The sequence below is a fragment of the Sus scrofa genome, chromosome 11 (genome assembly GCF_000003025.6).
Source record: "Sus scrofa isolate TJ Tabasco breed Duroc chromosome 11, Sscrofa11.1, whole genome shotgun sequence".
In the NCBI taxonomy this organism is placed as follows: domain Eukaryota; kingdom Metazoa; phylum Chordata; class Mammalia; order Artiodactyla; family Suidae; genus Sus; species Sus scrofa.
The window spans coordinates 14151943-14179416 of NC_010453.5; the positions used below are offsets into that span (position 1 = coordinate 14151943).

Sequence of the window (27474 nt, forward strand, 5' to 3'; positions counted from 1 at the left end):
ACAGATGACAATTCCTAGGAACTAGTATAACATTAATTATGAGGTTACATTCTCTATTTGGAGAAAATTAAAGGCATAATTAGTCTGTTTCAAATGTTGGTTATAATAGAGCTTTCACATGAGATATTATTTAAAGGAATAGGCATCACTAGTAGATAAAGAATTACAACTAAATTCAGACAAAAATATTATAGCTATTAGGTCTAGCAATAAAAAAATGAAAACTCATCCAGGCATCAAATAAAACACATAAAATATCTATCATATCCATAAAGTTTATTTTAAAAAATTGTTAAAAACTAACCATACAGGAATATTTATCAATAGACTTAAAAAGTTTGTTCCCCATGTGGAAGGAAAATACATTAGCAACATCTTCCAGACACCATCTTTATAAAAGTAAAACCTCTAGATGCTGAAATGTACTACAGTAGATTCAATAGTTTACATTTTTAATCACAGGATTGGAAATCATTCTCCCTACTCCCCTGTCCCCCTAAACGTGGCAGTTATTTTACTTAAAATAATGACATTCGATCATATACTACCACAGATCCTTAAATAGAGTACACACTGCGGAGTTCCCATCGTGGCTCAGTGGTTAACAAATCCGACTAGGAACCATGAGGTTGCGGGTTCGATCCCTGGCCTTGCTCAGGGGGTTAAGGATCTCGTTGCCGTGAGCTGTGGTGTAGGTTGCAGATGCAGCTTGGATCCCGCGTTGCTGTGGCTCTGGCGTAGGCCGGTGGCTGCAGCTCCGGTTTGACCCCTAGCCTGGGAACCTCCATACGCTGCGGGAGCAGCCCAAGAAAATGGCGAAAAGACACACACACAAAAAAAAAGGAGTACACACTGCATATTTACTAACAGAGCAAGTCTTCTCTATCTTGTTGTCACATAATTATTTTAGATAAGCATTTGATTTTAAGTACAAATAGAAATACTACATCCCATGATTGTAAACATTCACCAAGAGCTTCCAGAGCACAAAGAGTAATAGAGGTGGCCCAAGGGTCAGTCAAACATTCCTCACTCATTTGGATGCTGCTGAGATTAAGTTCTGAAGGCAAATTATCACAAGCCTCACTTGTATTTCTGTAAGAAAGTAGTTCTGGATATAAGTATTTTTTTTTTAGTTGAAAACACCTGAAAGTCATCCTACAGACTATATTGAGCACCATTTTCACTTACCTGAAATACATTGAATTAAATTCAGCAGTCTATGTATGGTCAGTAATGTCAGGAATTAAAAATAACTGTGGGCCTCAAGTTCCCTTTTGTGGATACCTATGGAGCATGGATGCTGAGTTCCTGCGCTGCTAATGGGAACCGCTCATGCAAACCCAGGGTCGGAACTCCCCCAGGGCCACATGCAACCCGTAAGTCTGAGGCACAACTATTACTTCTGTCCATGGATGCTTTACAAGCAGATTTAAGGCTGTGTTTGGCTATAAAGAGTTCAACCTCCTCTTTAGTATTCCTCCTACATAGATCACATACACGACTCAAAATCTCATAGGGTGGGAGGTAAAGAGTCCCTCAACACTTTTTAATACTATTCTCCATACAATTTACTGTCAGCATATTTACATAGGGGAGTGTTCAAAGTTAAAACCATTTTTAAAAAATGCAACCCTATTTTTAAAACTCTTATCCCCATTTCCCCAGGATTATCCTCGTCCTCATTTCCTGACTTTCGGCCAACCTCACATTTGTCAGATTGTTCACTGCAGTCCTCAGGCAATTCTGATGTTGCTCCGAAAGCGAATATGCATGGAAATATATTCACTGCCACCCACTCTGGGACAGGCCTGGTTGCAGAGAAAACGGTGTTCCTGGTGTTGAAGGATAGCTAGGAAACCCATCTGGCTGAGCTGGATAGCTATCCAGAGCAGAAGCTGAATGGACCTGAAAGAAAGAAGAATGCACGAGTTACCAGACTGCCAAATTCAATCAGGTCTGTACTTGCTTTAGTCTGTGCCATACTACAGATATTCACAAAACAAAAGAAAGAAAAATGTTGGGGTGGGGTAAGTATGCTTGGTCTCTTGAAATTTCTAAAAAACCCAGAGTTCCCCTTATGGTGCAGTAGAAATAAATCTGACTGGTATTCATGAGGATGTGGGTTCTATCCCTGGCCTCGAGCCCAGTGCGTCAAGAATCCGGCACTGCTGTGAGCTGCTGTTTAGGTCAAAGACTGGCTTGGATCCTGCGTTGCTGTGGCTGGCAGTAATAGCTCCAATTCAAACCCAAGACTGGGAACTTCCATATGCCATAGGAGCGGCCCTTAAAAAAAAAAAAAAAGAAAGAAAGAAAATTTTATGAAACAAACTTCTTCAGAGGGCGGAAATGTGTAGAAATGCCTTTAAAGTGCTTACCACCCTTTAAAAAAAGTCAGTAGGTTTTCTAAAGAAAATTTGCTTTAATGGTTTATTATTTTAGCTTAAATCATAGAAGACAAGCTAAACTTTAACTGTCACGTGAAGATTCCATTTCTAAAATCTCTGAACTGAGGTTTAAAAGTCTATGTAAACAGGAAAACTAATTCATACAGATGAAGACATTATATCATCTTTGTTACCTTTCTGAAAGAAGACAGGAATGATTCATAGATGTGGGGTGAATTAATCAGCAAATCTCCAGACACTGGGTCAAGAGCCATTTTTGGCCAGTGTGGGAATACCACTCTCTGTGCTGCAAGGTTGTCACTACAGAAGCTGGTACATATGTTGCCATTTTATTTATGCCAGGCACGGCCTGCTCACCTGCTGTAACAAGGCTGACTGTGCAGCTGCATTATGCTGTAACTCCTGCAAGGATGACTGCGTGGGATTCTGAGAAAACCCGGGGATGGCAGGGAGGGACAAAAGTCCTGGAAACACAGAACTGCCTGCAGCTTGAAGTCCAGAGGATAAACTAAAACGACAGACAGACCAGGTCAAAATGCACATAACATGAAAGCTATCACTTCTGTATTTGTCAAATACTATCTCATTTCTTTAAAAAATCAGACAATTTCTGTTGGAACCATAAGAGCTTGCCACTCATGATATACTTCCCATTATAAACTATATTGTTCTGAATTCAATGAGCTTATTTGTTTTATAATAAAGATAAACTACCAAATACAAATCCTAAAGTTATCTGAGCAGGCATTAATATTTTATATACTAACAAAACATTTTTCGAGTTCTGACATGTGGGCCAAGAAAAATACTTTGCATCACCAAACAATTCGATTTTTTCATTTAGATGACAAGTAAGGAATGGTTTTCCCCTTTCGCACTATTCACCTACCCAGCTTGTGCCACCAGAGCCGAGTTGAAATTGGAACTGAAGGCGGACGCGAATCCCGGGAGGACAGGAGCTGGCGAAGGGGCGGTGGCCGCCTGGGAGGTAGCCGCCTGCAGCCCTGGAAACGAGGGCAGTGCGGGGGCGCCGGAGACGGAGAAGCTGGGGTAGGAGGGAGTGGAGGCTGGCAGAGGTCCTTGTGCCACCGAGAAAAGGGAGGGGACAGCGGTGGACAGGTTGAGCGGGAAGGCGGCAGCCGAGGCGGGTGCGGGGGCCGAGAGTCCTGAGAGCGCAGCAGCCGAGGAGCTGGGGTGCGGGAGCGCAGAGGAGGTGGTGGGCGCAGCCGAGGTGGCAATCAGCGCCCCGGGCAGGGAGGCGGCCGGGTTGCCAGGCAGAGGGAAGTTGTTGGTCAGGGACGTGAAAGGAGGCAGGGCGGTGAAGACCGGGGTGATGGGGGTGGAGGAGCCGTGCGGGGGCAGAGAGATGGAGGAGAGCGGGTTGGAGACGTTCAGGGGCGCGCTCAGGCTGGACAGGCCCGATAACGCCGGGTTAAGGCAGGACGGTAAGGTGATGGGCACGGAGGCCGACGTGTACGCCCGGCCCAGTGTCCCCGACAGGCCCAGGGTGCCGGGAGAAGGGGGCACGGGGTGGGACGGGCCCTTGAAGGCCGACGGCGTGGGACTGGTGGGCTCGGTTTTGATCATGACGGGCAGGGTGGTGACGGCGGGCGCGGGAGTGGACGGGGCGCGCAGGTCTGAGCTGCCCGCGTGGGGGCCGGGCAGCAGGGTTGCCGCGGAGCCACCGGTTCCCGAGGCCACTGAGGCCGCGGGCGCGGCCAGAGGAGACTGCGTGGGCAGGCTGGGCGGCGTGGAGGCCGAGTTGGCCGCGGGAGAGGGTAGGCCTGGGAACAGGGCCAGGCTCGGGGTGGAGGACCTCTGCGGTGCGTAGCACTTGCCAGCTGCCGACGCGGGAGGGTCGGAGCTCTGATTAGAGAGAGAGGGGAGTGAAGCCAGCCCACTGGTAACAGCCGAGGGTAGAGCGGAGGAGTTGATTAGATTGGTATCGTTTGACGTGAGAAAGCCTTTTAAAGCAGACAGAAGGGGGTTATTTACGCCAAGCGGACAAGCAACAGTGGGAGCAGAACCACAGGCGATCACAGGAGTTGGGTTGGTCACACCTTGGGATGTCGGTGTTAAGGTCAAGGGGAGACCCGCAAAAACCGATGACAGTGCAGCGGAATTGAGGTTGTTGGTAGAAGCAGCAGTAGAGGTGGCAGAAAAGGGGAGGCTAGTGAACGGCGGCGAAGTAGAAGCAAAGGTTTCATTGGAAGCGGTGGCCCGAGGTATAGATGTGGCCTGAGGGGCTGCGGTAGGAGCAGCAGAGGGACCTGGCAGTGGAACGAGGCCAGAAAACACTGAAGGAACGGGAGCAGATGTTGTGCTGTGGACGGAAGCTAAGGGTGCGGCCGGCAAGGAAGGGGTTCTGATAACTGTTGGATTGGGCGTCGATGGCTGCGGGGTGTGAACGGCTGCGGAGACCTGCCCCGGGAACACTGGAAGGACAGTACTTGGCATGTTCATCCCAGAGACCGTGGCAGTTGCGGATGCTGATGGGTGGTTTACAGCCTTGACTGGGGAGGCCGTAGGAATGGGAGTTGCAGCAGGTGTTGAAGGATTAGAGCCATGAGGAGAAAAGAGCTGACTTGCTGGGGTAGAAAATGCTGTTCGCGGGGTGGGGAGAAAAGGAGGCAAGAAATTGTCATCACACTGCAATGTCAAATTTTAACTGAAAAATGAATAAAAATGTCTGTAATATTTAACAAATTATCAAGGAAAATCAATGATCGGCATGATAGGCTATAGCAATGCATACATACATGGTGGATTCTATTACCCTGAGAGTCACCCACAGCCTCAGAGCCAGCTGAGTTCTAGACTCTGCTCAGACTAGCCCTCCAATTCAGAGTGAGGAAGCCTTGAGAGGTCAGCAAATAAACTTTCCTTTCCGTTTCCCAATTTCTAAAAATTCAAATAATTTATTTTTATTACGATTGGTATTGGTGTACTTTCCCTTTAATTCTCTCAAACTACTTATCTAGAATAATAAGACCTCACCTTCCTTTTAGGGGCAAACAAGGCCTTCCAGGACTCAGGCCATCTCTCTATATTCTTGGTTGCCACTCAGTAAGTTGAACTTAATATTTCAGCTTAGCAATCTGTATAGTTTCCCACCAAGCATTTTCAAATGAAAATGGGTTCGTACCTTTGTATTCAGTTTGTTTGACAAGAACTAGAAGCACAAGGAATACCTGGTTTTTGAGGTATTCCTCTAAAAATGTACCAAAAATTATTTAGGTTAACGTTGACTGGGAAACATTTGAGAATTCACTGTCTTATTTAACTTCATGCTGAGGACCATGTAATTAATGACAGATGGCAAGGTAAAACCAAGCTGTCCCAGTGTCCTTTAGAGCAGCCTCTGCTGGAGATCTTTTCATACAGTAACACGAAAGCCATCCACTGTTAATCACAGTGCCTGCAGTTAAAATGTAACAAAACAAAACTGAACCCCCCCAAACCATGTCATGATAAGTAGCACTCTCCTGTCATCTAATTTGGTTGTTAATCGCAGCACACTGTCAGATCCTGTGCTAAGTACATAAATCCCTCATTTGACTTATCCTCACATAACCCCCTGACATAGGCACTGACACCCCCATTTATGGATGGGCAATCTCAGGCTTGGTGTGATTAAATAACTTCTTAAAACACCATGCAGCTTATTAAGTGGTTTCAAAGGGTATAAAGTTTCAGTTACGCAGGACGAACAAGTTCCAGAGATCAGCAGTGTAACATATGTCTATAGTTAACAGTATTGTACTATGTACTTAAAAAACGAACAAAAATTGTCATGCAGCTATGAAGTGAAGAGCCAAGATGTGAACCCAGGTCTGTCAGACTCATGTTCGCAAGCACTATACTAGTTTGTATTTATTTCTGTTTCTTAATATGGTTCAAAAAGGGAAAGAAATCTTATTCATAGTAATGCAACATAGCAAAGGAAAACTATGTTATTCCTAGCAAAGGCACCTATGACACAATGTTTATTCTCTCCAAAAATAGATTTATTAATGAAGCTGAGTATAAAGGCTGAAGTGCCCTTAATCTCCTTTTCATAGACGCTAAATGAGCTCCTTGAGGTTACAAAGCTGGGTGGTGGCAAAGCCGGGATCAAAAACTGTGCCTGCCATCTCCCGTAGCGTCATCCTTTCCACTGCCCAGGAACTACCAGCTACGAAGCACTGTTTTGGCACATTCTCAGGGGAATGGAATCTTCCCACTGAGTTGCCTAACGCTGTGTCATAATTCGATTCATAGGCTACTTTGCTACACAAGAGCTGGCCCCAGGTTTTTTCTTGCACCAGAAAGCCTCCTGACCACACCTGTCCTCACTAGGGGGAGAATAAAATGTTACAGTGCTGCTGCCACCTGCAGGCGTGAGGGAGGCCACGGCTCACCCTCGTCTTACCATTCCACTTTCTGCTTTGGCGCCCCTGCTTCTTTTCTACTCATTACACTACCCCAAATGCTTGTTGAAATAATCACATCTAAAAGATGTACCTGACATAGCATTTGTCAAAAAGGGTTTTACATATATATACATATATAAATTGAGTCTTCCAATATCACTGATTATAAAGTGAAAGCAGATATTACTGCCATATAGCACTTTAGATGGCACTGAGAGTTTTGCAAACAGGATACAAAGGCATATGGTTATTTTTAAATCCAGTTAATACATGCCTTTCATGTTGTGTGTTTAAAATGTACCACTATGCAGCCACTTTGAGCAAGTATCAATTAATTAAATTATTTAACCAGGAAATTTCCCCAAGTATGAAGATTCCAAATACATTCAACTCGAATTGTTCTTAGTGGATTAGCAATGAGATCCTGCTGTGTAGCACTGGGAACTATGTCTGGTCACTTATGATGGAGCATGATACTGGGAGAAAAAAGAATGTATACATGTATGCATAACTGGGTCACCATGCTGTACAGCAGAAAATTGACCGAACACTATAAACCAGCCCTAACAGAAAAAAATAAAAATCATTACAAAGAAAATACCAAAACCAAAGAACCAAATTGTTCTCAGTGACTAAACAAAGCAGGCAACCAGGACAGACAAATGTGGTACTTACTTTGGTTCTGTGTGGGTTTTGATTGATTGGAAAGGTCTTCATTTTCTATGTGAAAATAAATAAATAAAAGTTAATTTCAGCTTTAATCAAATTATTCACCATCATAATAATCAGAGGCACGAAAGGAAAAATGCATAGTATTCCATCAAAACACAAATAAATGACTTGAACAAGTGGCATCTATAAATGGAGATTTAACGAAAGAAAGAAAAAGAACTTTAAAATCTGGCAGTGCAAAGTAATAACACAGATACACATAATACTACAAGAAAATAAGTAGAGAAGGTGAAGACTTCTAGAGATAAAAATCTGGCTCCAAATTAATAAATGCAAAGAATAGTGAAGATTACAAATAACATTGCTAAAGGCCAAATTACATAGTTGAAAATATACAATAATTTCATTTAAAATGGCACACACACACAAAAAGAGTATCATAAATGAATAGCTAAGAGACACACAGAGTACAAAATAAGAATCCTTTGAGCCACTTTCAAAAAAAGTGGGAAAAAAAGAACAGATAAAAAAGCATTAATTAAAGGAAAATAAACTTTAAAAGACTTGACTCTTCATATCCAAAGGGCTTATAGGTTCCAGGAAAGAGTCATGGTAAGATCCACACCTAGATATCCTGGTGATATAGGTGAACTCCAAGATTAAAGGCCTTTGTTAACTCTAAAGATAAGGAATGTTTTTTCTTTGTAAGCTCACAGAAAGAGACCAATGTTCTAACAAAAAAAGAAAATTGACTGGAATTGAGTTTCTCATCCACAACCCTATTCATGTGCCCCTTTTGAAAAAGCTGCTTAGAGAAATTTTCTACTAAAAGAAAATTAGAGTGAGCCTATCAGGACAGGACATCAAAGAACAGAAGAAATAGTTAAGAAGCCATAAATTCAAAGGCACGGAAGGAAAGACATAAAGTATTCTATCCAAACACACAAACTGATGTGTGGAAGTCAAAAGGTGGCATGTAGGACAGCTGCTTTTAGAGTTTGTACGCCAACCAGCGTTAGGAGTATGAAGGCGGTCACTAGTGATTTTAAAGATAGAAACCCTGAGTTTAGGTAGGGGCAAGGAAAGAAGCCTTGTTAAAAAATAAAAAAAGTAGCTTGATTAAACCAAATAAACAAAAGTAAAGAGAATGAAAAGCTGGGATTAATGAATAATTAATGGGTACAAAAAAAAAAACAAAAAAAAACACCTGGAAGGACTAAGGACAAATGTAATTTTTATGATTACTGGAAACTCCCTACTGATTTAAAAATCAGAATCCGGTTTTATATATATATATATATATATATATATATATATATATATATTTAAATTTTTTTATTAGGGTATAGTTGATTTACAGTGTTGAGTCAATTTCAATTTACAGCACAGTGACTCAGTCATACATATATATATATACATTCTTTTTCTCATATTATCTTCCATTATGGTCTATCCCAAGAGACTGGATATAGTTTCTAAACCAACTAGCTTACCAAATAAAACCCTAAAAAATTTGAAAATAAAGATACAGGCAAAATACTTTTGAAAAAGGAGGACAATATCAATACTCAATAAAGCTAGCAGGGAAAAGTTACAGTTAAGTATAACTCATTGGATGTATTATTTTATACCCAGAAAATTCAAAAGACTTAAAAAAAAAAAAAAAAAGCTAGAAAAGGAAATTAGTAAGTAAGTGCCTAGAAATGAAACACTCCATTTATAATTATAATAAAATAATACCTCTAAAATCCCTAGGCACAAATCTAGGGCAAAGAACCTATATGAGGAAAACTACAAGATCTTCCTGAAAGAGCTAAAGTAAGGCCTGGGGAAAAACACTACCACCTGATACGACGTAGAGACACATATGACGGAATGGTGAAACTTAATATCATAAAAATGTCAAGTCTCCCCACATTACTAACTATAAATACCTAAAATCGATTTTTTAATTGCATAAAATGATCTTAAAGCTCAGATGAAAGAATAAATTTCCAAAAATGGATAAGAAAAATATGAGACTATACAGAGAGAAAGCTAGCCTTATGAGATATCAGAACATACTACAAATCTGCTAATCAAATCAATATGGTATCATCATAACATAAAGTAACTAGATTGGAACAGAATAAAGAACCCAGAATTAGAGCCATGTGTGTAAATGAAAACTTAAGATAAACCTGTTATTTCAAATCAGTAAGGAAAACAGTTTAGTTAATGGATGGTGCTGGTATGAACGGACTGGCTACCATCTGGAAAACAAATTGAGATGAACCTCTATTTCACCCCATATGAAAATAAATTCCAGATGGAGCAGGAGTCTTACCAAACCCAGTTTACCAGACTATATAAGGCTGAGAATATCTGAACTGAGATAACATGGTTCCACTTTTCTTTCACAGCCTCTATTTGTCTGTGCACAATTTTAAAACCCTAAGAGCAAAAGGCACCATAAACAAGGGCAAGAAATAAAAGAACACACTTTGGAAAAATTGGTTTGCACCTTTAATCACTCAGAATACTGGTCGGCAAACAACAAAGCCACTCTGGCTAGTAACAAATAAGTTATTTATTAAACACTATTAAGTAACTCCAAGTCCCAGGGAAGCAAAGAAAAAAAAATTAAGTTCTATCTCTACCCTAAAAATATACAAAAATAAATGGCAAATGGAGTAAAAGCTATATATTTTATAAGAACCACTACAAGAGCAATTAGAGAATATAAATGATATTTTCACATTGTTGGGATGAGGGAAAGGCTTCCTACTTAAGCTATAAAATTCGGGAGAGTTGAATAAACAATAAGTGATCGAAATAAAAATTAAACTTTTGGAAAAGACACACAAAAGAAAATATCAGTTAAATCAACCTTATCAAATTGGCAGAAGTAAAAAAACAAACACAAACTCTGATGCTTTCCTACTTGGAAAGGGTGCAAAAAAACCATATGCTCATACACCCTCGCTGGCAGATGTAAACGGGTGTGGTCTTTTTGGAGAACAATTCGGCAACATACAGCCCAGTATGTATACCTCATACCCCGTGTTCCCAATAGACCCAAAGAAAAAGGCTCAAGTGGCAAGGGCCGGGGAGGTTCGGCCCTTCCGAGCACCTTCTCTCAAGCCTTTCCTCCCACGGCAGAAGGACTGTGCCCAGGTAGTGACACTCATGAGGCTCTCCCACAGCCTGTCAGTTTCCTGCTCGTGAGAAATGGCTCCTACTTCTCCAACCTGCTCGTGTTCACACATGCAGGCCGAGGCCGCTCCAGCAAGACTGTGTGTCTGACTCAGACCCATCAGCAGGCCCTCGGGCCGTGCTCCCTTAGGACACGGCCACATCACACAACCATCCCCTCCAAGTGCACCAGATAATTCACTTTTAACACCCCAGAACAACATGATTTTACCTGTTGCTCCTGGATTCGGAGTGTATGGAGGTGGTGGGGGCACACCTGGAGCTATGACATTGGCTAATGGTACCAGACCGGCATTGTTATAAGCACCTAAAATAAAAATATAATAGGAAAAAAATACATTCAATTTAGTGTGTGAGTTCAAATGGTATTGACACAGCTATCTAACTTATTTTTCAAGCTGTTATACAGCAGATTTGCATTTCAATGGAGGCTCTAGGGTTGGGTGAACTGAGACAAGTGGAGACTATTTCCCACTGCAGGCTCTATCCAGGCATACCTCACTGAAGGCCTAAATTATATATTTGCCTTTTCTGTCAAGCGCACACACTTGGCCTTTTTAAGTTAAGTGCATTAGTGGTGCCTTTGAATACCAACTATCAAAAAGGGATTTAAGATGATTTATCCATAAGCAAAGCCCCATAAAAGTAATTAATGATGAAGAACAATCTACAATTAATTTACCAAAGGAAACCATCCCAACTAAATTCTGTCTCCTGCACTGTTGCAGACCAAGACACTAGCAGCTGTGGACAAAATAAAGCTCATGACAGCATACTTCCTAAATGTTTCAGATTTCCAAAGTACATACAGCAACGTTTACTTTCAACTTAATAAATAAAGAGCAAAAAGAAAGAAAAGTGATTATCTGAAATGACTGCTTACTGGGTGCAATGGTTGCGTGTGGCCGGCACGGAGGTATTGGATAAGGAACTGGTTTATGTGGATTGTAGGTTGAAGGAGGCTAGATGCAGGGGAGAAAGCACAGCAGTTAGGAGAAAAATCCAGTAAGCCGTTTTCTGGCAAAACAAAACACAACGTGACTTTCAAAACATTTAGGCATAAAAGGCCAAAAATGCTCCAGCATCTCAAACACCATTGTACTAACACACGGCACAATGAGGGAAATCTCTTTGCTTTAAGAAATGTGGTTCCTATCAAATTCCAAAGACAGATCCTGCCAGAGACTGCTGCGGAGGTGTTTATTTTTTATTCCAGCTGTAAATCATCTCCAATAAAGGGCGAAACCTTATCCTAAACAGCAAATTCCTCTCTGCCCCAGCTTAGTTAATCCAAGAACGTCTATCTGCTCCTCTGTAACCCAGGACATCCACTAGGTTTCGGAACCTCAGCTACTTCAGGGCCTCCAATATCCTCCTGGGAATTCATCTTCTCTCTCCTACCCTCTTTTCTCCTTTGGGAAGAAAAAAGCACTGTCTCCTTTAGCATCTGGTATGCGGAAGCTGCTAGGAGAATCTAGACTGGGATTAGGAATTGAGTAGCTTAGTCTTTCTGCCTTTTGAAATCCACAGATCTCTCCTTTTACAGTTGACAGAACGTATATAAGTAACGAAGAACATTCAGAGTCGGTCTCTAGAGACCCAGAGGCATCCAAAGCCAGGCCAGATGCTGTAGCTTTAATGACAGAGACAGAACAAGAGAGTGCACTCATGCCCATGGAACAGTGGGATCCACTGGAGGTAAAGGGACAAGGGCAGCTCTGGGTGATGGACTAGCCCTAGCCAAGAACTAGGACCTGAGACTGTTTTGCTCTTAACAACTGCCATTGGCGTTCTTATAGGTGGGCTGGTGGAACTGCAAGGTGGCTGTGGGGAGGCCTCCAGTTCTCCAACCCCAACAAGCCTTCAACCTATAGCGTTGTCTTCTGTTCAGTTTCTATTCCAATCAGTCAGTCCAATCATTCCCTTGAAATTACTCTCAACCTCCTGGTTCCACTCTTACTTCACTAATGCTAATACGAATTCAGCCACCAAACCATTACCCTAGTGAAAGTGAATTCTCCATACTCCACGTCTCCAAGCCAACAGATGAATATGGCCAAAGAAAAAAGTAGAAACAGTTCAACTTTAAAATAAGACATTAAATCTCAAAAGGCACTTTAATACTGTTAGCTAATTAGATTGAATTTCGCTAGACCATTCACCTTCTTAGAGTTTACCTTAAACTTCACAACACAAAAAAGAAATTTATGTTTTGAATAGACAGAAAACAAAATGTAAGAGTTAAGACTTGTTCCATCATTTATTTTCTAAACATACTGGTTTGGATGGCCCGAGAATCCTTGCAGCGATTCCTTTGCCTTCATTGGTACATTCTTCACCGTCTTTCTTCAAAGGGGTTCCCTATTTTACAAAAGAAAGAAGAAAAAAATAGGTTACTGAGACCTAAAAAACCCCCCAAAACAAAGCAAAACCAAAATGAACCAACCGACCCCCTTCACTGTATTACACTGAAGACAAGGTAGGCATCTAAGGAGCTGGACTGCAGACCCAGCCCTGCCCTGGCGGCGCGACCCTGACACAGTCCTTCCTCCGCCCCCTCTGCCGCGCAATACTTGTAATGCGTAGAGGTAGAAGGAGACACGCAATCCACGTGCGGACGACGGGGGGCAGGGGCAAATAGGTTCTGATTTTTCTCCCTGCACAACAGGATCAGCCAGAGACAGAGCTTCGGGGCTACAGTACTCCCGCTCAAGGAGTCAAAGACAGTACACGTATTACAGCTGAAAATAGGTGAGAACAAACGGTGTTCTCCATATGCATGAAGCGTGATCGCTGGGAGGGAGCTCCCTGGGGACTGCTCTAAGGCCGGAGGAGACTAAGCTCACCCACCATTATGATGTGTCCCCTAGCAGCATGATTTCTAAATGGTACACCCCAGTACGGATGTACCCCTAATAGCATGGGTTCTAAATGGTACACCCCAGCTTCCAAGGGGGGGGCCCGTGCTCCTCAGCTCCTACATGTGCCTTGTGTCCTGACATGAACAGGACTGACCTGTGTAACAATTAGGATATTCCAGAACTGATGGCATTTGACTCCCAAGGCTGAGTCCTACAAGACAACACAGCTTCCACCGGCCTTCCCCAGGACCATCTGCCCCAGTGGAAGTCAGCTGCCATACCAGCAGGCACTCAATCAGCACAATGAAATAGCCCTTACGGCAAGGAACAAGGACCCCTGCCAAGGGCCAACACCAATATGCCAGGCCTGTAGGTGAGCCTCCTTGGAAGCTGAGGTCTGAGCTCCAATCAGGCTGTCAGATGACTGCAGCCTCAGGAGAAACCCTGAGCCAGAACCGAGTCCTGCACTCTGAGGTTCCTGACACTGCAGGAGATGCTAAATGTTCACTGTTAAGGTCCACTGAGTTTTAGGTCATTTGTCACACTGCAATGAAAATATACTGTTCTTTGAAAAAGTTATTTCACAAAGAAGTCTGAGGAACAATGGATGACATAAAAACAAATGTCCTTCTTATAGGGCCCCTTAGGGCCTTTATTATGCAAAGGGATTCCCTAGGAAGGAGACTCTGCAGGCAGTTTCCCAAACATATTTAACAATGAAACTGTCTGAGGAATACTAAGAATTTGAAAAATATTCCTTTACTACATGTAAATCAGTGCTTCTAAAATTGTTGGAAAAACAAAACCAAACAAATCAATCCCTTGTTGTTGTCTGGCTTGTTCTTCTGGACATTTTACACAAATACTTTAACACAGCTTATGTATGAACTTGCATTCAGTAGTGACTCTTTGAATTAAGTAGCTGACATAGTTAAATTCCTTCTCATTGCAGATATTTAAAGTGCTAAAAGGAAAAAATATGCAACCTAGAATACTCTATCCAGCAAGAATATCATTTAAAATAGAAGGGGAAATAAAATTTTTTTCCAACAAATAAAAACTTAAAGAATACAGCAACACAAAACCCAGGTTAAAGGAAATATTGAAAGGGCTTCTCTAAACCTAAAAGAAAGGAAGGAAAGGGAAGAAAAAAGAAAAGAAAAAAAAGAAGAGGAAGAACTAGGACTGAGGAAACCGCCATCAGAGAGCAGTCACTCAAATAAGCCAGCATACAGATTTAATCATGAACATGCTTCAAACAATATAAAATTAAAAAGAAAAAAATAAAAAAGAGTCATCAAAACCATAAAATGTGGGCAAGGGATGTTAGGAAATAAATAACCCTTTTTGTTTGTTTGTTTGTATGTTTCTCTTCTTAATTTTAATATAGTAATGAAGTGTTTGAACTTACAGGACCATCAGGCTAAAACACACAATTATAGGAAGGGGTTAGCATACTTAAAAAACAGGGCAACCACAAGCCAAAACCAAATATTGCATTTGCAAAAAATGAAAAAAACAAACAAACAAAAAAAACACTCAAGCAGATAATAACAGGAGACCATCCAACCAAAAAAAAGAAAGGAAGAATGGAGAACCATAGAATCAACTGGAACACGAGGTTCAAAATGGCAATAAATAATCATCTATCAATTATCACCTTAAATGTCAATGGACTGAATGTCCCAATCAAAAGACACAGAGTGGCTGAGTGGATAAAAAGGCAAAAACCTTCAATATGCTGCCTACAAGAAACTCACCTTAGGACAAAGGATACATATAGATTGAAAGTGAAAGAGGGGAAAAAATATTTCACGCCAATAGACATGACAGAAAAGCAGGAGTCGCAACACTCATATCAGACAAAATAGACTTTAAAACAAAAGACATAAAGAAAGACAAAGAAGGACACTATTTAATGATTAAGGGACCCATTCAAGAAGAGGATATTACTATCGTCAACATATATGTCCCAAACACAGGAGCACCCAGATACATACAACAAATATTAACAGACATAAAGGGAGATATTGATGAGAATACAATCATAGTAGGAGACCTTAATACCCCCTTCACATCAATGGACAGATCCTCTAGACAGAAAACCAATAAAGCAACAGAGGTCCTAAAGGAAACAATAGAAAAGTTAGACTTAATTGATATCTTCAGGACACGACATCCAAAAAAATCAGAATACACATTCTTCTCAAATGCTCATGGAACATTCTCAAGAATCGACCACATATTGGGACACAAAGCTAACCTCAATAAATTTAGGAGCATAGAAATTATCTCAAGTATCTTCTCTGACCACAATGCCATGAAATTAGAAATCAACCATGGGAAAAGGAAAGAGAAAAAACCTACTCCATGGAGACTAAACAACATGCTACTAAAAAACCAATGGGTCAATGAGGAAATCAAGAAGGAAATTAAAAACTACCTTGAAACAAATGATAATGAAGACACAACCTCTCAAAATCTATGGGATGCTGCGAAAGCAGTGCTCAGAGGGAAATTTATAGCAACATAGGCCTTTCTCAAAAAAGAAGAAAGATCCCAAATTGACAACTTAACCCTCCACCTAAATGAATTAGAAAAAGAAGAACAAAAAAGACCTAAAGTCAGCAGAAGGAAGGAAATTATAAAGATAGAGGAAATCAATAAAATAGACATTAAAAAAACAATAGAGAAAATTAATAAAACCAAGAGCTGGTTCTTTGAAAAGGTAAACAAAATTGACAAACGCTGGCCAGACTCACTAAGAAGAGGAGAGAAAGATCCCAAATAACCAAAATTATAAATGAAAAAGGAGAAATCACAACGGATACAGCAGAAATACAAAAAACCATAAGAGAATACTATGAACAACTATATGGCAACAAGTTTGACAATCTGGAAGAAATGGACAATTTTCTAGAATCTTACAGCCTGCCAAAACTGAATCAAAAAGAAACAGACCAACTGAACAAACCGATCACTAGAAATGAAATTGAAGAGGTCATAAAATCACTCCCTACAAATAAAAGTCCAGGACCAGATGGCTTCACAGGTGAATTCTATCAAACATATAAAGAGGAATTGGTGCCCATTCTCCTTAAACTCTTTCGAAAGGTTGAAGAAGAAGGAATACTCCCAAAGACATTCTATGAGGCCACCATCACCCTAATTCCAAAACCAGAGAGAGATACCACCAAAAAAGAAAACTATCGCCCAATATCTTTGATGAATATAGATGCAAGAATTCTCAACAAAATCTTAGCCAACCGAATCCAACAACATATCAAAAAAATTATATACCATGACAGGTTGGGTTCATCCCAGGTTCACAAGGATGGTTCAACATACACAAATCAATCAGCATCATACACCACATTAACAAAAAAAAAAAGTCAAAAATCATATGATCATCTGAATACATGCAGAAAAAGCATTTGACAAAGTCCAACATCCATTCATGATCAAGACCCTCACCAAAGTGGGTATAGCGGGAACATTCCTGAATATAATCAAAGCCATTTATGAGAAACCCACAGCAAATATAATCCTCAATGGGGAAAAACTGAAAGCCTTCTCACTCAAATCTGGAACAAGACAGGGAAGCCCACTCTCACCACTGCTCTTCAGCATAGTTTTGGAAGTCCTAGCCACAGCAATTAGACAAACAAAAGAAATAAAAGGCATCCATATAGGAAGAGAAGAGATAAAACTGTCACTGTATGCAGATGACATGATACTATACATAGAAAACCCTAAGGACTCAACCCCAAAACTACTTGAACTGATTAATAAATTCAGCAAAGTAGTAGAATATAAGATTAACATTCAGAAGTCAGTTGCATTTCTGTATACCAGCAATGAAATACTAGGAAAGGAATACAAAAATACGATACCTTTTAAAATTGCACCTCATAAAATCAAATACCTCGGAATACACCTGACCAAGGAGGTAAAGGACTTATATGCCGAGAACTATAAAACTTTAATCAAAGAAATCAAAGAAGATGTAAAGAAATGGAAAGATACTCCATGTTCATGGATTGGAAAAATCAATATTGTAAAAATGGCTATACTACCCAAAGCAATCTACACATTCAATGCAATCCCTAACAAATTACCCAAGACATTTTTCACAGAACTAGAACAAATAATCCAAACATTTATATGGAACCACAAAAGACCCAGAATTGCCAAAGCAATCCTGAGAAACAAAAACCAAGCAGGAGGCATAACTCTCCCAGACTTCAAGAAATACTACAAAGCCACAGTCATCAAAACAGTGTGGTACTGGTATCAAAACAGACAGACAGACCAATGGAACAGAATAGAGAACCCGGAAATAACCCCTGACACCTATGGTCAATTAATCTTTGACAAGGGAGGCAAGAACGTAAATGGGAAAAGGAAAGTCTATTCAGCAAGCATTGCTGGGAAACCTGGACAGCTGCATGCAAAGCAATGAAACTAGAACACACCCTCACACCATGCACAAAAATAAACTCCAAATGGCTGAAAGACTTAAATATACGACAGGACACCATCAAACTCCTAGAAGAAAACACAGGCAAAACACTCTCTGACATCAACATCATGAATATTTTCTCAGGTCAGTCTCCCAAAGCAATAGAAATTAGAGCAAAAATAAACCCATGGGACCTCATCAAACTGAAAAGCTTTTGCACAGCAAAGGAAACCCAAAAGAAAACAAAAAGACAACTTACAGAATGGGAGAAAATAGTTTCAAACGATGCAACGGACAAAGGCTTCATCTCTAGAATACATAAGCAACTTATACAACTCAACAGCAAAAAAGCCAATCACCCAATGGAAAAATGGGCAAAAGACCTGAAGAGACTGTTCTCCAAGGAAGAGATACAGATGGCCAGCAAACACATGAAAAAATGCTCAACATCGCTGATTATAAGAGAAATGCAAATCAAAACTACCATGAGATACCACCTCACACCAGTCAGAATGGCCATCATTAATAAGTCCACAAATAACAAGTGCTGGAGGGGCTGTGGAGAAAAGGGAACCCTCCTGCACTGCTTGTGGGAATGTAAACTGGTACAGCCACTATGGAGAACAGTTTGGAGATACCTTAGAAATCTATACATAGAACTTCCACATGACCCCGCAATCCCACTCTTGGGCATCTATCCGGACAAAACTCTACTTAAAAGAGACACATGCACCCTCATGTTCATTGCAGCAGTATTCACAATAGCCAGGACATGGAAACAACCCAAATGTCCACTGACAGATGATTGGATTCAGAAGATGTGGTATATATACACAGTGGAATACTACTCAGCCATAAAAAAGAATAACATAATGCCATTTGCAGCAACATGGATGGAACTAGAAAATCTCATACTGAGTGAAATGAGCCAGAAAGACAAAGACAAATACCATATGATATCACTTATAACTGGAATCTAATATCCAGCACAAATGAACATCTCCACAGAAAAGAAAATCATGGACTTGGAGAAGAGACTTGTGGCTGCCTGATGGGAGGGGGAGGGAGTGGGAGGGATCGGGAGCTTGGGCTTATCAGACACAACTTAGAATAGATTTACAAGGAGATCCTGCTGAATAGCATTGAGAACTTTGTCTAGATACTCATGTTGCAACAGAACAAAGGGTGGGGGAAAAAATGTAATTGTAATGTATACATGTAAGGATAACTTGATCCCCATGCTGTACAGTGGGGAAAAAAAAAAAAAGTTTTAAGTTCAGAACAGAAATGTTTTAAAAAAATGGCATTCTTCAAAGAAACGTTTTGTACTTTCTAATAATAATGTATCACTAATGATCAAACTCATTTTTATATACTTTTTGGATTTTTCTGATTTTAGTCACAAGCATAGTTTATAGTGTACTGACATATGCCTAAATAAAAATATTTTCATTTATAGTAAAAAAACAAAGAAAAACAAAAAACAAAAAAAGTTGTATTCAACCTCATGGAACATTGTTAATTTTTTATATGTAAAAATAGCATATTGAATTTTGAACTATAAGTGTAACATTAAATATGTATTGTTTGCTTATGTTTAAAGTGGTGATAAATGCTAGCTGAAACTTGAATATTATAAAACAGAAATGTTTTTATCCTATATAAAAAAAAATTCCTTCTCATTACAGAAGCATCATCACTGGCATTTTCTTTAAATATCACAACTATGCTCATTTCATATTTAGCCACAAGAAGTTTCATATATAGTCACAAAAGTATGCTTACTGGGAAAATTCCATTTATGCGACTAGGTTTTCCTTTGGGATATGGATTTCCTGGGATCGTTCCACAAGAAGATATCATAGCATGAGGAGCTTTGCAGCCTCCCTTAAAAGCCTGTAAAATTAAAAAAAAAAAAAAAAAAAAGAAGAGGATGGTTAAAAAAAATCAAATAAACTCATAAAGTAGTCTGGATATTGGGAAGCCCTGTTAAATAACATGAATTAAGGAACAGCATCAGAGTTCCCACTGTGGTGCAGTGGGTTAAGAATACAACTGCAGGAGCTTGGGTGGCTGTGGAGGCATAGGTTAGCTCCCTGGCCTGCTGCGGGTGCAGCCATTAAAAAGAAAAAGAAATGAAAGAAAAAAAAAAAAAAAAAAAACCAGCATCACATCATCCAGCACTTCCAATAGTGAACTTGACCAAATTTAATAAGTAAAATCTCTTCACTTGAATGGAATTATTATTATTATTTTCGTCTTTTTAGGGCCACACCCATGGCATATGGAGGTTCCCAGGCTAGGAGTCAAATCAGAGCTACTATAGCCCCTGACCACAGCCACAGCAACAGTGACGCCAGATCCAAGCTGTGTCTGAAACCTACATCACAGCTCACAGCAACCTACTGAGCGAGGCCAGGGACTGATCCTATGTGCTCATGGATACTAGTCAGGTTTGTTTCTGCTGAGCCATAACAGGGACTCCCCTCAAAGAATTATTTAAATGGTAACATGATGTTTTTAATATCAGAACTAATAGACTCCTATGCAAAGATATCTTCGTATATCAGAACTAAAAGACTCCTATGCAAAGATATCTTCGTAATTGTGTGCAAAAAAGCACATTTAGTATTTAATATGTCCCATTTCTCCAATGACCAAGAAATAACTTTGTCCAGCTCTACAAACACCATGCTCATGTTGAAGGCAAAGGCAAAGAGAGCGCAGATATGAAAGAGACAGTCTCTGCTCTGAAGAGGTTTATAACTTAGCAGTACCAACACAAACTACACGGGACACTGGGTATCCAAAGAACTATACTGTTGAAAAAGTCAGAGTTCTCTGGGTGCTGGGGTTCAACCTCCTGTTATACAGTTATGAGATCTACTGAGGAAGGGGTCTTGGTTCAGCTGGGGATCTTGTCCTCAACTTCTAACATGGTGGCTAACACAAACTGAAGGAGTGCTCAAAAATATGCATTAAATGAATGAAAAATTATACTAGTATGGACATACATTCCAGTAGATCTCTATGATATTATAGGAATATCAAGTTATATATATATATGTATATATAAATATACATACAAGCTATATTTTATAAGTATGTATAATGTTATCTACTTTGTTGTGGAGGTATGCTGACTTTGTGAATTCATTCACAACACACATTATTAGCTATACAATCTAGCCCCCTACCAAACATCCCAACCCTAAAAATCACCTCAATTTTTGGCTATTATAAATAGTACCAAGGTGAACACCCTTGTGTATGAATGTGAATATTACTTTTTATTTCCTAGAACAAATTCCCAGATACAGAATTTTTGGGTCAGCAGGTATGAACATTCAAAAGGCCCTTCAAATTCACCTTTCAGAGAAGTTGTACTAATTAACACTGATAAAAGGATCTAGTCCTCAGAAGACTCAGGCCCTGATTCTTTCTGAAAAGGTAAAGTGACATGATCAGAATACAAGAAAGAAAACTACAGCCGTAAATGCCTGATGCCTTGAAGAAATTAGTCAAAAACACCAATGAAAAAGTTACTAAAGTATAAAAAGCTGAGCTCAGCTCTTGCTGTTGCTACAATAAGTCACAAATAAGGCAAGTTCTCTGCTCTCCCTGAGCCTAGTGATGGGTGTGAGGATTGTCAATGGTGGGGACATGACCTCCTTAAAATAGGTTTCTCATCACTAATTCAGTTTCCAGCTGCCACCATCCTAAGAAATTAATATCTCAGATGACGAATCAGGTTTTCTAGGCTTGGACAAGTACTACTTCTCCCATTCTTAGAGATTTTAAATTCACAAACTGGAATTTGACTTTATTAGTCATCTCTTACGAATTTGATGAAAATAAGCCTGATAACAAAGTAAATTTAAACATTCAAATTCTAAATACATAAAATTAAAGACAAAAGCTTGGAGCCATGGCAAAAGCTACCAAGGGACCGGGAATAAACAGCCCACAAGGCTCACACTGAGGGATCCACTGGCTTCTCACTCTCAAGCCACCTCTTCATCCTCCAGGGTCCCCCTCGCATCTCTCTTTCTCCGTCACAGCCAGCAGGGGTGTCTTTCTTTACCCATCGCATAACAGCAGACAGGTTACTCATCAAAGTTAACACAGGAATAAGACTGCTACTTTCCTCTTCATCACTATTCAGAAAAACCAGCCTCGAGGGAATTACCTGTTCCAGCACTCTCTTGCACCGTTTCTTCTCAGACATATTTATCCTGAACAAATCTTCAATGGGACGAGAATTCTGTGCATCGACAATGTTTCTACCAGGGAAACACAATTTAGCTTTCATTTAAGGACCTGGACACATATTTAATACGTAAATATATCGGACTAATACATGACATAACAAGTATGATTATTTAGTTTGAATTGGTGAATGTAAATAATGTTTACATAAAGATGGTAAATATAATAACTGAACTGATGGTTATCTGGCTGCCTCGAAGTAACAAAGTAATACTATAAATAAAAATCACTATTTTGAGATTCTTGCAAATGTAACTTCTCAGTGTCGGAAGAGCTACTGGCAATAAAACAAAAATCACGGCTGATCTAAAACTTTAGGCTTTATTTTATGTTTTTGTGGTCATCTATAAATATATAAAAGACTTAAAACTGCGTGTGCTGTAAACCAGCCACTTACAGGCTCTTCCTTTACAGAACAGGTTCCTTTTTCTTTTTTTGAGCTGACATTCATTACATTTGCTTCTCAAATGCAGTGCTGGATGCTTTCACAGATCTCACAGTATATAAAGTTCACATCCTGACTAAGCAGGTGAGATCCTTATTTTCACAACTAAGGAAAATAAGGTTCAGAAAGAATAAGGAATATATTAAGCCCAAAAAAAATGCTGTCAAAATGTCAAAATCCATCTAACTTAAGTCCTACAGCTGTATCACCAAGCCTTTCAAGTTATTCAGAGTGGGAAGGCAAAAGCAAGTCACCAAAATGCAGACAAATCAAAATAAGTAATTCTTTTTTTTTCCCCACACCCCAGGCATGTGGAAGTTCCTGGGCTAGGGATTAAACTCGCACCACAGCAGTGGCCCGAGTCACTGCAGTGACACCAGATCCTTAACCCTAACCCTCTGTGGCATGAGAGAACCTCCTCAAAATAAAAAATCCCCATAAGGCCCACAACTTTCTAAGTTATAACCATGTATAATATGTACATCAGGTATTTAGATGTAAGAATTCAACCCTATGCTTTCATAGATTGTATTAGAGTTCCATTTACTAACACAATTCTGACACATTAACACACACTGAGTTAAAAGATGTTTAAAAAATCTTCCACATTTTTCTCCAATAAAGCAAAAAAAAAGAAATACTTACGAAGCTAACAGTTCAAGAGCAACTAGTTTGTCTTTACTGAAGGTGAAACAGTTGAGTATATTGACCACTTCTGCTGGGTGAACAGCCACCATTTTCTATTAATATAAAAAATAATTTCATTTTCAACATGAGACATTTTCATCCAGAAATCACCTTTGATGGGGCAGGGAGTGTAATTAAATGTTATTAATATAAATATTTGAGGTGAAAACTGCTTAATCAATAGTTAAGCCCTAACAACCATGTGAATTAGGCCTTTCCAATGTAACTACAATAACTGAAGAGGTAAGTTCTCTTACGTGCTTTTTTAAAAATCCACCATTTCTCAGTATGTTCACTTACAGAAAAAAATGTACATGTACTACTTTCCTCAGAAAAGCTCTATTTACAAATACTGGAGAAGTTAGAAAAAAATTCTATTCCTCGGCTGGAGTGCAGCATATGCCACCATCAGCCCTTCCTGCTGAAGTCCGTGGTGCTGCACAGCGTCACTGACCAAGGGTATTTCGCAGCCACATCGGGAGGGAAAAGGTGGGTTAAACAAGTTTCTTTACTGCAGAACTTTTTTTTAAAATAGTCTTTATTTTTTTCATCATAGCTGGTTTACAGTGTTCTGTCGGTTTTCTACTGTGCAGCAAGGTGACCCAGTCACACATACACATATACATCCCTTTTTCTCATACTATCATGTTCCAGCATAAGTGACTAGATGTAGTTCCCAGCAGAACTTTCTTAAGACTCTTGTTAATGTGTATTGTGACACTTCAAGATTGTGTGGACTGTTAGTTTATTTCACTAGGGTACCTATATTTTTGAAAAGTAGGTCAATTTATAGATTTATGTTAACAGTGGAGGACATTCAAAAGCAGTCACTATAAGGAGATCAGTTAGATTCAACACCCAATAGATTCCTAAAATTTGGAGCAGTGGTTTTCAAACACTTTTACTCCTGCACCAACAAAGAACTGGCAAAACTACATACCCCTTTGCCTGTTTTGAAATTGACATGTATGAATTTTACTAGAAGTCTACATATTTGCCAAAGACTGATTTCCTTATAAGGTTAGCATATATTTGTGAAAACCTTGGAACCACTGATCTAGTTCATTTAATTTATGAAAATGTCCATAACGTAACTTAACTGCCAAAGTTTGTCTTCAGTGTGAAAACACTCAAATCAGATTTGTTGGAAGAGGCTGAACTTAATTTAATTCAAATAAGAGCACTAAGGTGTGCCTGTGTAGCTTTCTCATCTCTGATTTTTAATTCTAAGGCAGGTGGACAGGCAAGCAGGCCTCAGAGCTTTGTCATGAGTTTGTTGCCTAATAAAAAAAGGCAAAGTCCCACCAGTATGTCTTACAGAAGAGCTCTGCTTTGCTCTCCCTCTCAGGACATTGCATTGCTTCTTTGGTCCTTGGAGAAAGATTTTCACCCCCAGCTAATGGGTCGATTGGGGAGATAATCTTCTTTTTTTTTTTGTAAAGTAGGAAAAAAACAATTATTAAAGAATAGAGGTACTACCAGACCCAGACACTTTCTTAAGCAGATTAGTTTAGGAAGTATCTTTTTTTTTTTTTTTTTTTGTCTTTTGTCTTTTTGTTGTTGTTGCTATTTCTTGGGCCACTCCCGCGGCATGTGGAGGTTCCCAGGCTAGGGGTTGAATCAGAGCTGTAGCCACCGGCCTACGCCAGAGCCACAGCAACTCGGGATCCGAGCCGCGTCTGCAACCTACACCACAGCTCACGGCAATGCCGGATTGTTAACCCACTGAGCGAGGGCAGGGACCGAACCCGCAACCTCTTGGTTCCTAGTTGGATTCGTTAACCACAGCGCCACGACGGGAACTCCAGGAAGTATCTTTTAAACCAACACTGTCCAAATGAACCTATTAAAATCAAAATTAAATAATACCTTAAAAACACCATTCATTAGATAGACTAGACACATTTTAAGTTCACAAAAGCCACATGCAGCCAATGGTTACCATACTGGATAGAACAGATATAAAACAGTTCCATCATCACTGAAGGTTCGTTGGACAGTGCTGGTATAAAACATACAAGTATAAACCAGTCTAGCTATTCTTCTAAGACCAAACTCAAGAGAGTAAAGATACACAAAAAGAGAAGGAAGTAAATAGAAATATTTAAGAATTCAAAGCCTATGTTTTGCTTGCCTATAAATACGTCCTATTCCAATCTGCCAATTAGAACTCTGTACAATTTAATGGTATAGCAGCCACAACTTAAGTTCAAATTTGGGAAGTTTTAACTTTTTAACATAGCTATTTTGAATAATCAAAGTATGATGAAATTTAGGGCCAACGCAAACAAATTACAACTTGAGATGGATTTTAGAAATTGGGGGAAAATTCAAAATACTTAAATTCTACATTCTTAAGGAAAAATAATTTACTTACATGCTGTAATGCTTTCATTGCCTTCAACTGAGGCTCAGCCCAGGAGAAATATCTCAGTAAATCAACCACCTGAAAGCAAAGAACTGATTTAGTTGTAACGACAATGCATTAGCAAACATTTCTACAAGATTTATTTCAGTGCTTTGAATTACTATTCAAAGAGTGCTGCCTGGGCCCAGACAATGAGGCATCAGCATGACACCAGGTTTTAGGCGGTGCTGACAGAGGAGACTCGTGCAGCTGCTTAAATTCACATCAACTGAAACTGAAATGTCAGTTCCTTATGAGCACAAGCTACATTTCAAGGGCTCAACAGCCAAATGAAGCTGGTAGCTACCATAATGGTTAGTGCAGAGAGAGCATTTCCACTGTCACACAAAGTCTTGGTCAACATTGGTCTAGAAATAAAGGATCAGGTACGGGAAAAAAAAAAAAAAAGGAAAGTGCCTAAAGAAAAGGAAAGCTGGAAGAGTACTATACGGAGATAAGATGTCCACTCAGGAATATAAAGATATAACATGAATGGAAAGCTTTAAAAAAATTTAGTGGAGAACGATAGTTTTATTCAGCCACAAAAGGGTGTCCAGTACTGTGGTTTACTGCAGGTCCACTAACCTCTTTTATTCAAATCTGGAAGGCATGCTACTTTTAGACCACAGATCTATTTCCTAAAAGTGTCACCATGAGTCCCTCTAGCAGCTTCTAAACGGTAAGTCACTTCAGGAGCACAGCCAGCCAGGCTTTCTCCCACTACCACCAGTGAACATCAAATGAACGAGGGAGCTAGGGAGCTATTTCGCAACAGCCAGTAAGAGGTGAGCAGGCACCAGGAGCCCAATAATGAAGTCTTCACGTGCTCACCACCACTGGGATTCACTGCCTCCATGGGCACCCCAAAAGGAAAAAAAAGAGACTCAAGATGAGAGGGTAATACAGTCTGGGTTAGTGAATTATTTTACTGTGAGTTCCTAAAAATGTATTAAGGTTTCAATTATTCTAAAAGTAAGATTAACGCTAGAAATGTAAAGAAGAGTAAAAATACTCTTTACTCCTTAGGGAGAGACAGACAAATAGGAAACAAGTTTTGTGTGTCCTTTCCATATAATTGGTAAGAGAGTATGTCCTTACTTTTATGGGAATAGTGTCTTTCCTATATACAGGAAATGCTACCTGACACTTCACCAACCATAAGACTTTACGAACTATCATGTCTGATACAGGAAGGAAAAACTTCAACGTAAGTAGGCTTAGAAGGTCACACTTAGAAAGCAGCTTAATAAAATTTTTCATGCCTTTAGCAAATTCATTACATTTCCACGAAGGGTAAGTTTTGTGTAAAATTTCATACAGATACACAGAAACACAAGAGAAGGAAAGAAAAGCTGTCAGCTATGAGAAATTATAAATCTTTCTGAAACATTTAAATTAAAAAAAAAGCATAAAGTGATTGTGAAAAGTAATGGGATAGCTCAAAAACACTCACTGAATAGGCAGCAACATATGCAAATCCCAAAGTAGCTCTTAGGAATTTAGAAAGCACAACTATAGGCATAAAGTTAAATTTTGAAAATCCTGAGAAACAGACGAAGAGTTGGAGCGTTTACGGACTCAATCTACAGATTCATCCACTGTCAACCTATTCACGTTTCCCCCCTTTCCCGGAACTGTTCTCCAGATGTCTACTTC

At 39.8% G+C, this 27474-nt stretch overlaps 1 protein-coding gene across 1 annotated transcript in view; it reads right to left on the bottom strand.

Annotated features, from left to right (window-relative positions):
• PROSER1 (proline and serine rich 1) overlaps positions 256 to 27474 on the bottom strand; it is a 31649-nt gene continuing 4430 nt past the window's right edge. The window contains exons 3-13 of the mRNA XM_021065266.1: positions 25789 to 25857; positions 23370 to 23464; positions 22200 to 22293; positions 19796 to 19906; positions 12965 to 13048; positions 11571 to 11649; positions 10899 to 10994; positions 7496 to 7540; positions 3298 to 5011; positions 2766 to 2916; positions 256 to 1908 (exon numbers count right to left, since the gene is read on the bottom strand). Coding sequence (XP_020920925.1) covers positions 1786 to 1908; positions 2766 to 2916; positions 3298 to 5011; positions 7496 to 7540; positions 10899 to 10994; positions 11571 to 11649; positions 12965 to 13048; positions 19796 to 19906; positions 22200 to 22293; positions 23370 to 23464; positions 25789 to 25857 — 2661 coding nt within the window. The 3' untranslated portion in view covers positions 256 to 1785. The remainder of the gene's footprint in view (positions 1909 to 2765; positions 2917 to 3297; positions 5012 to 7495; positions 7541 to 10898; positions 10995 to 11570; positions 11650 to 12964; positions 13049 to 19795; positions 19907 to 22199; positions 22294 to 23369; positions 23465 to 25788; positions 25858 to 27474) is intronic.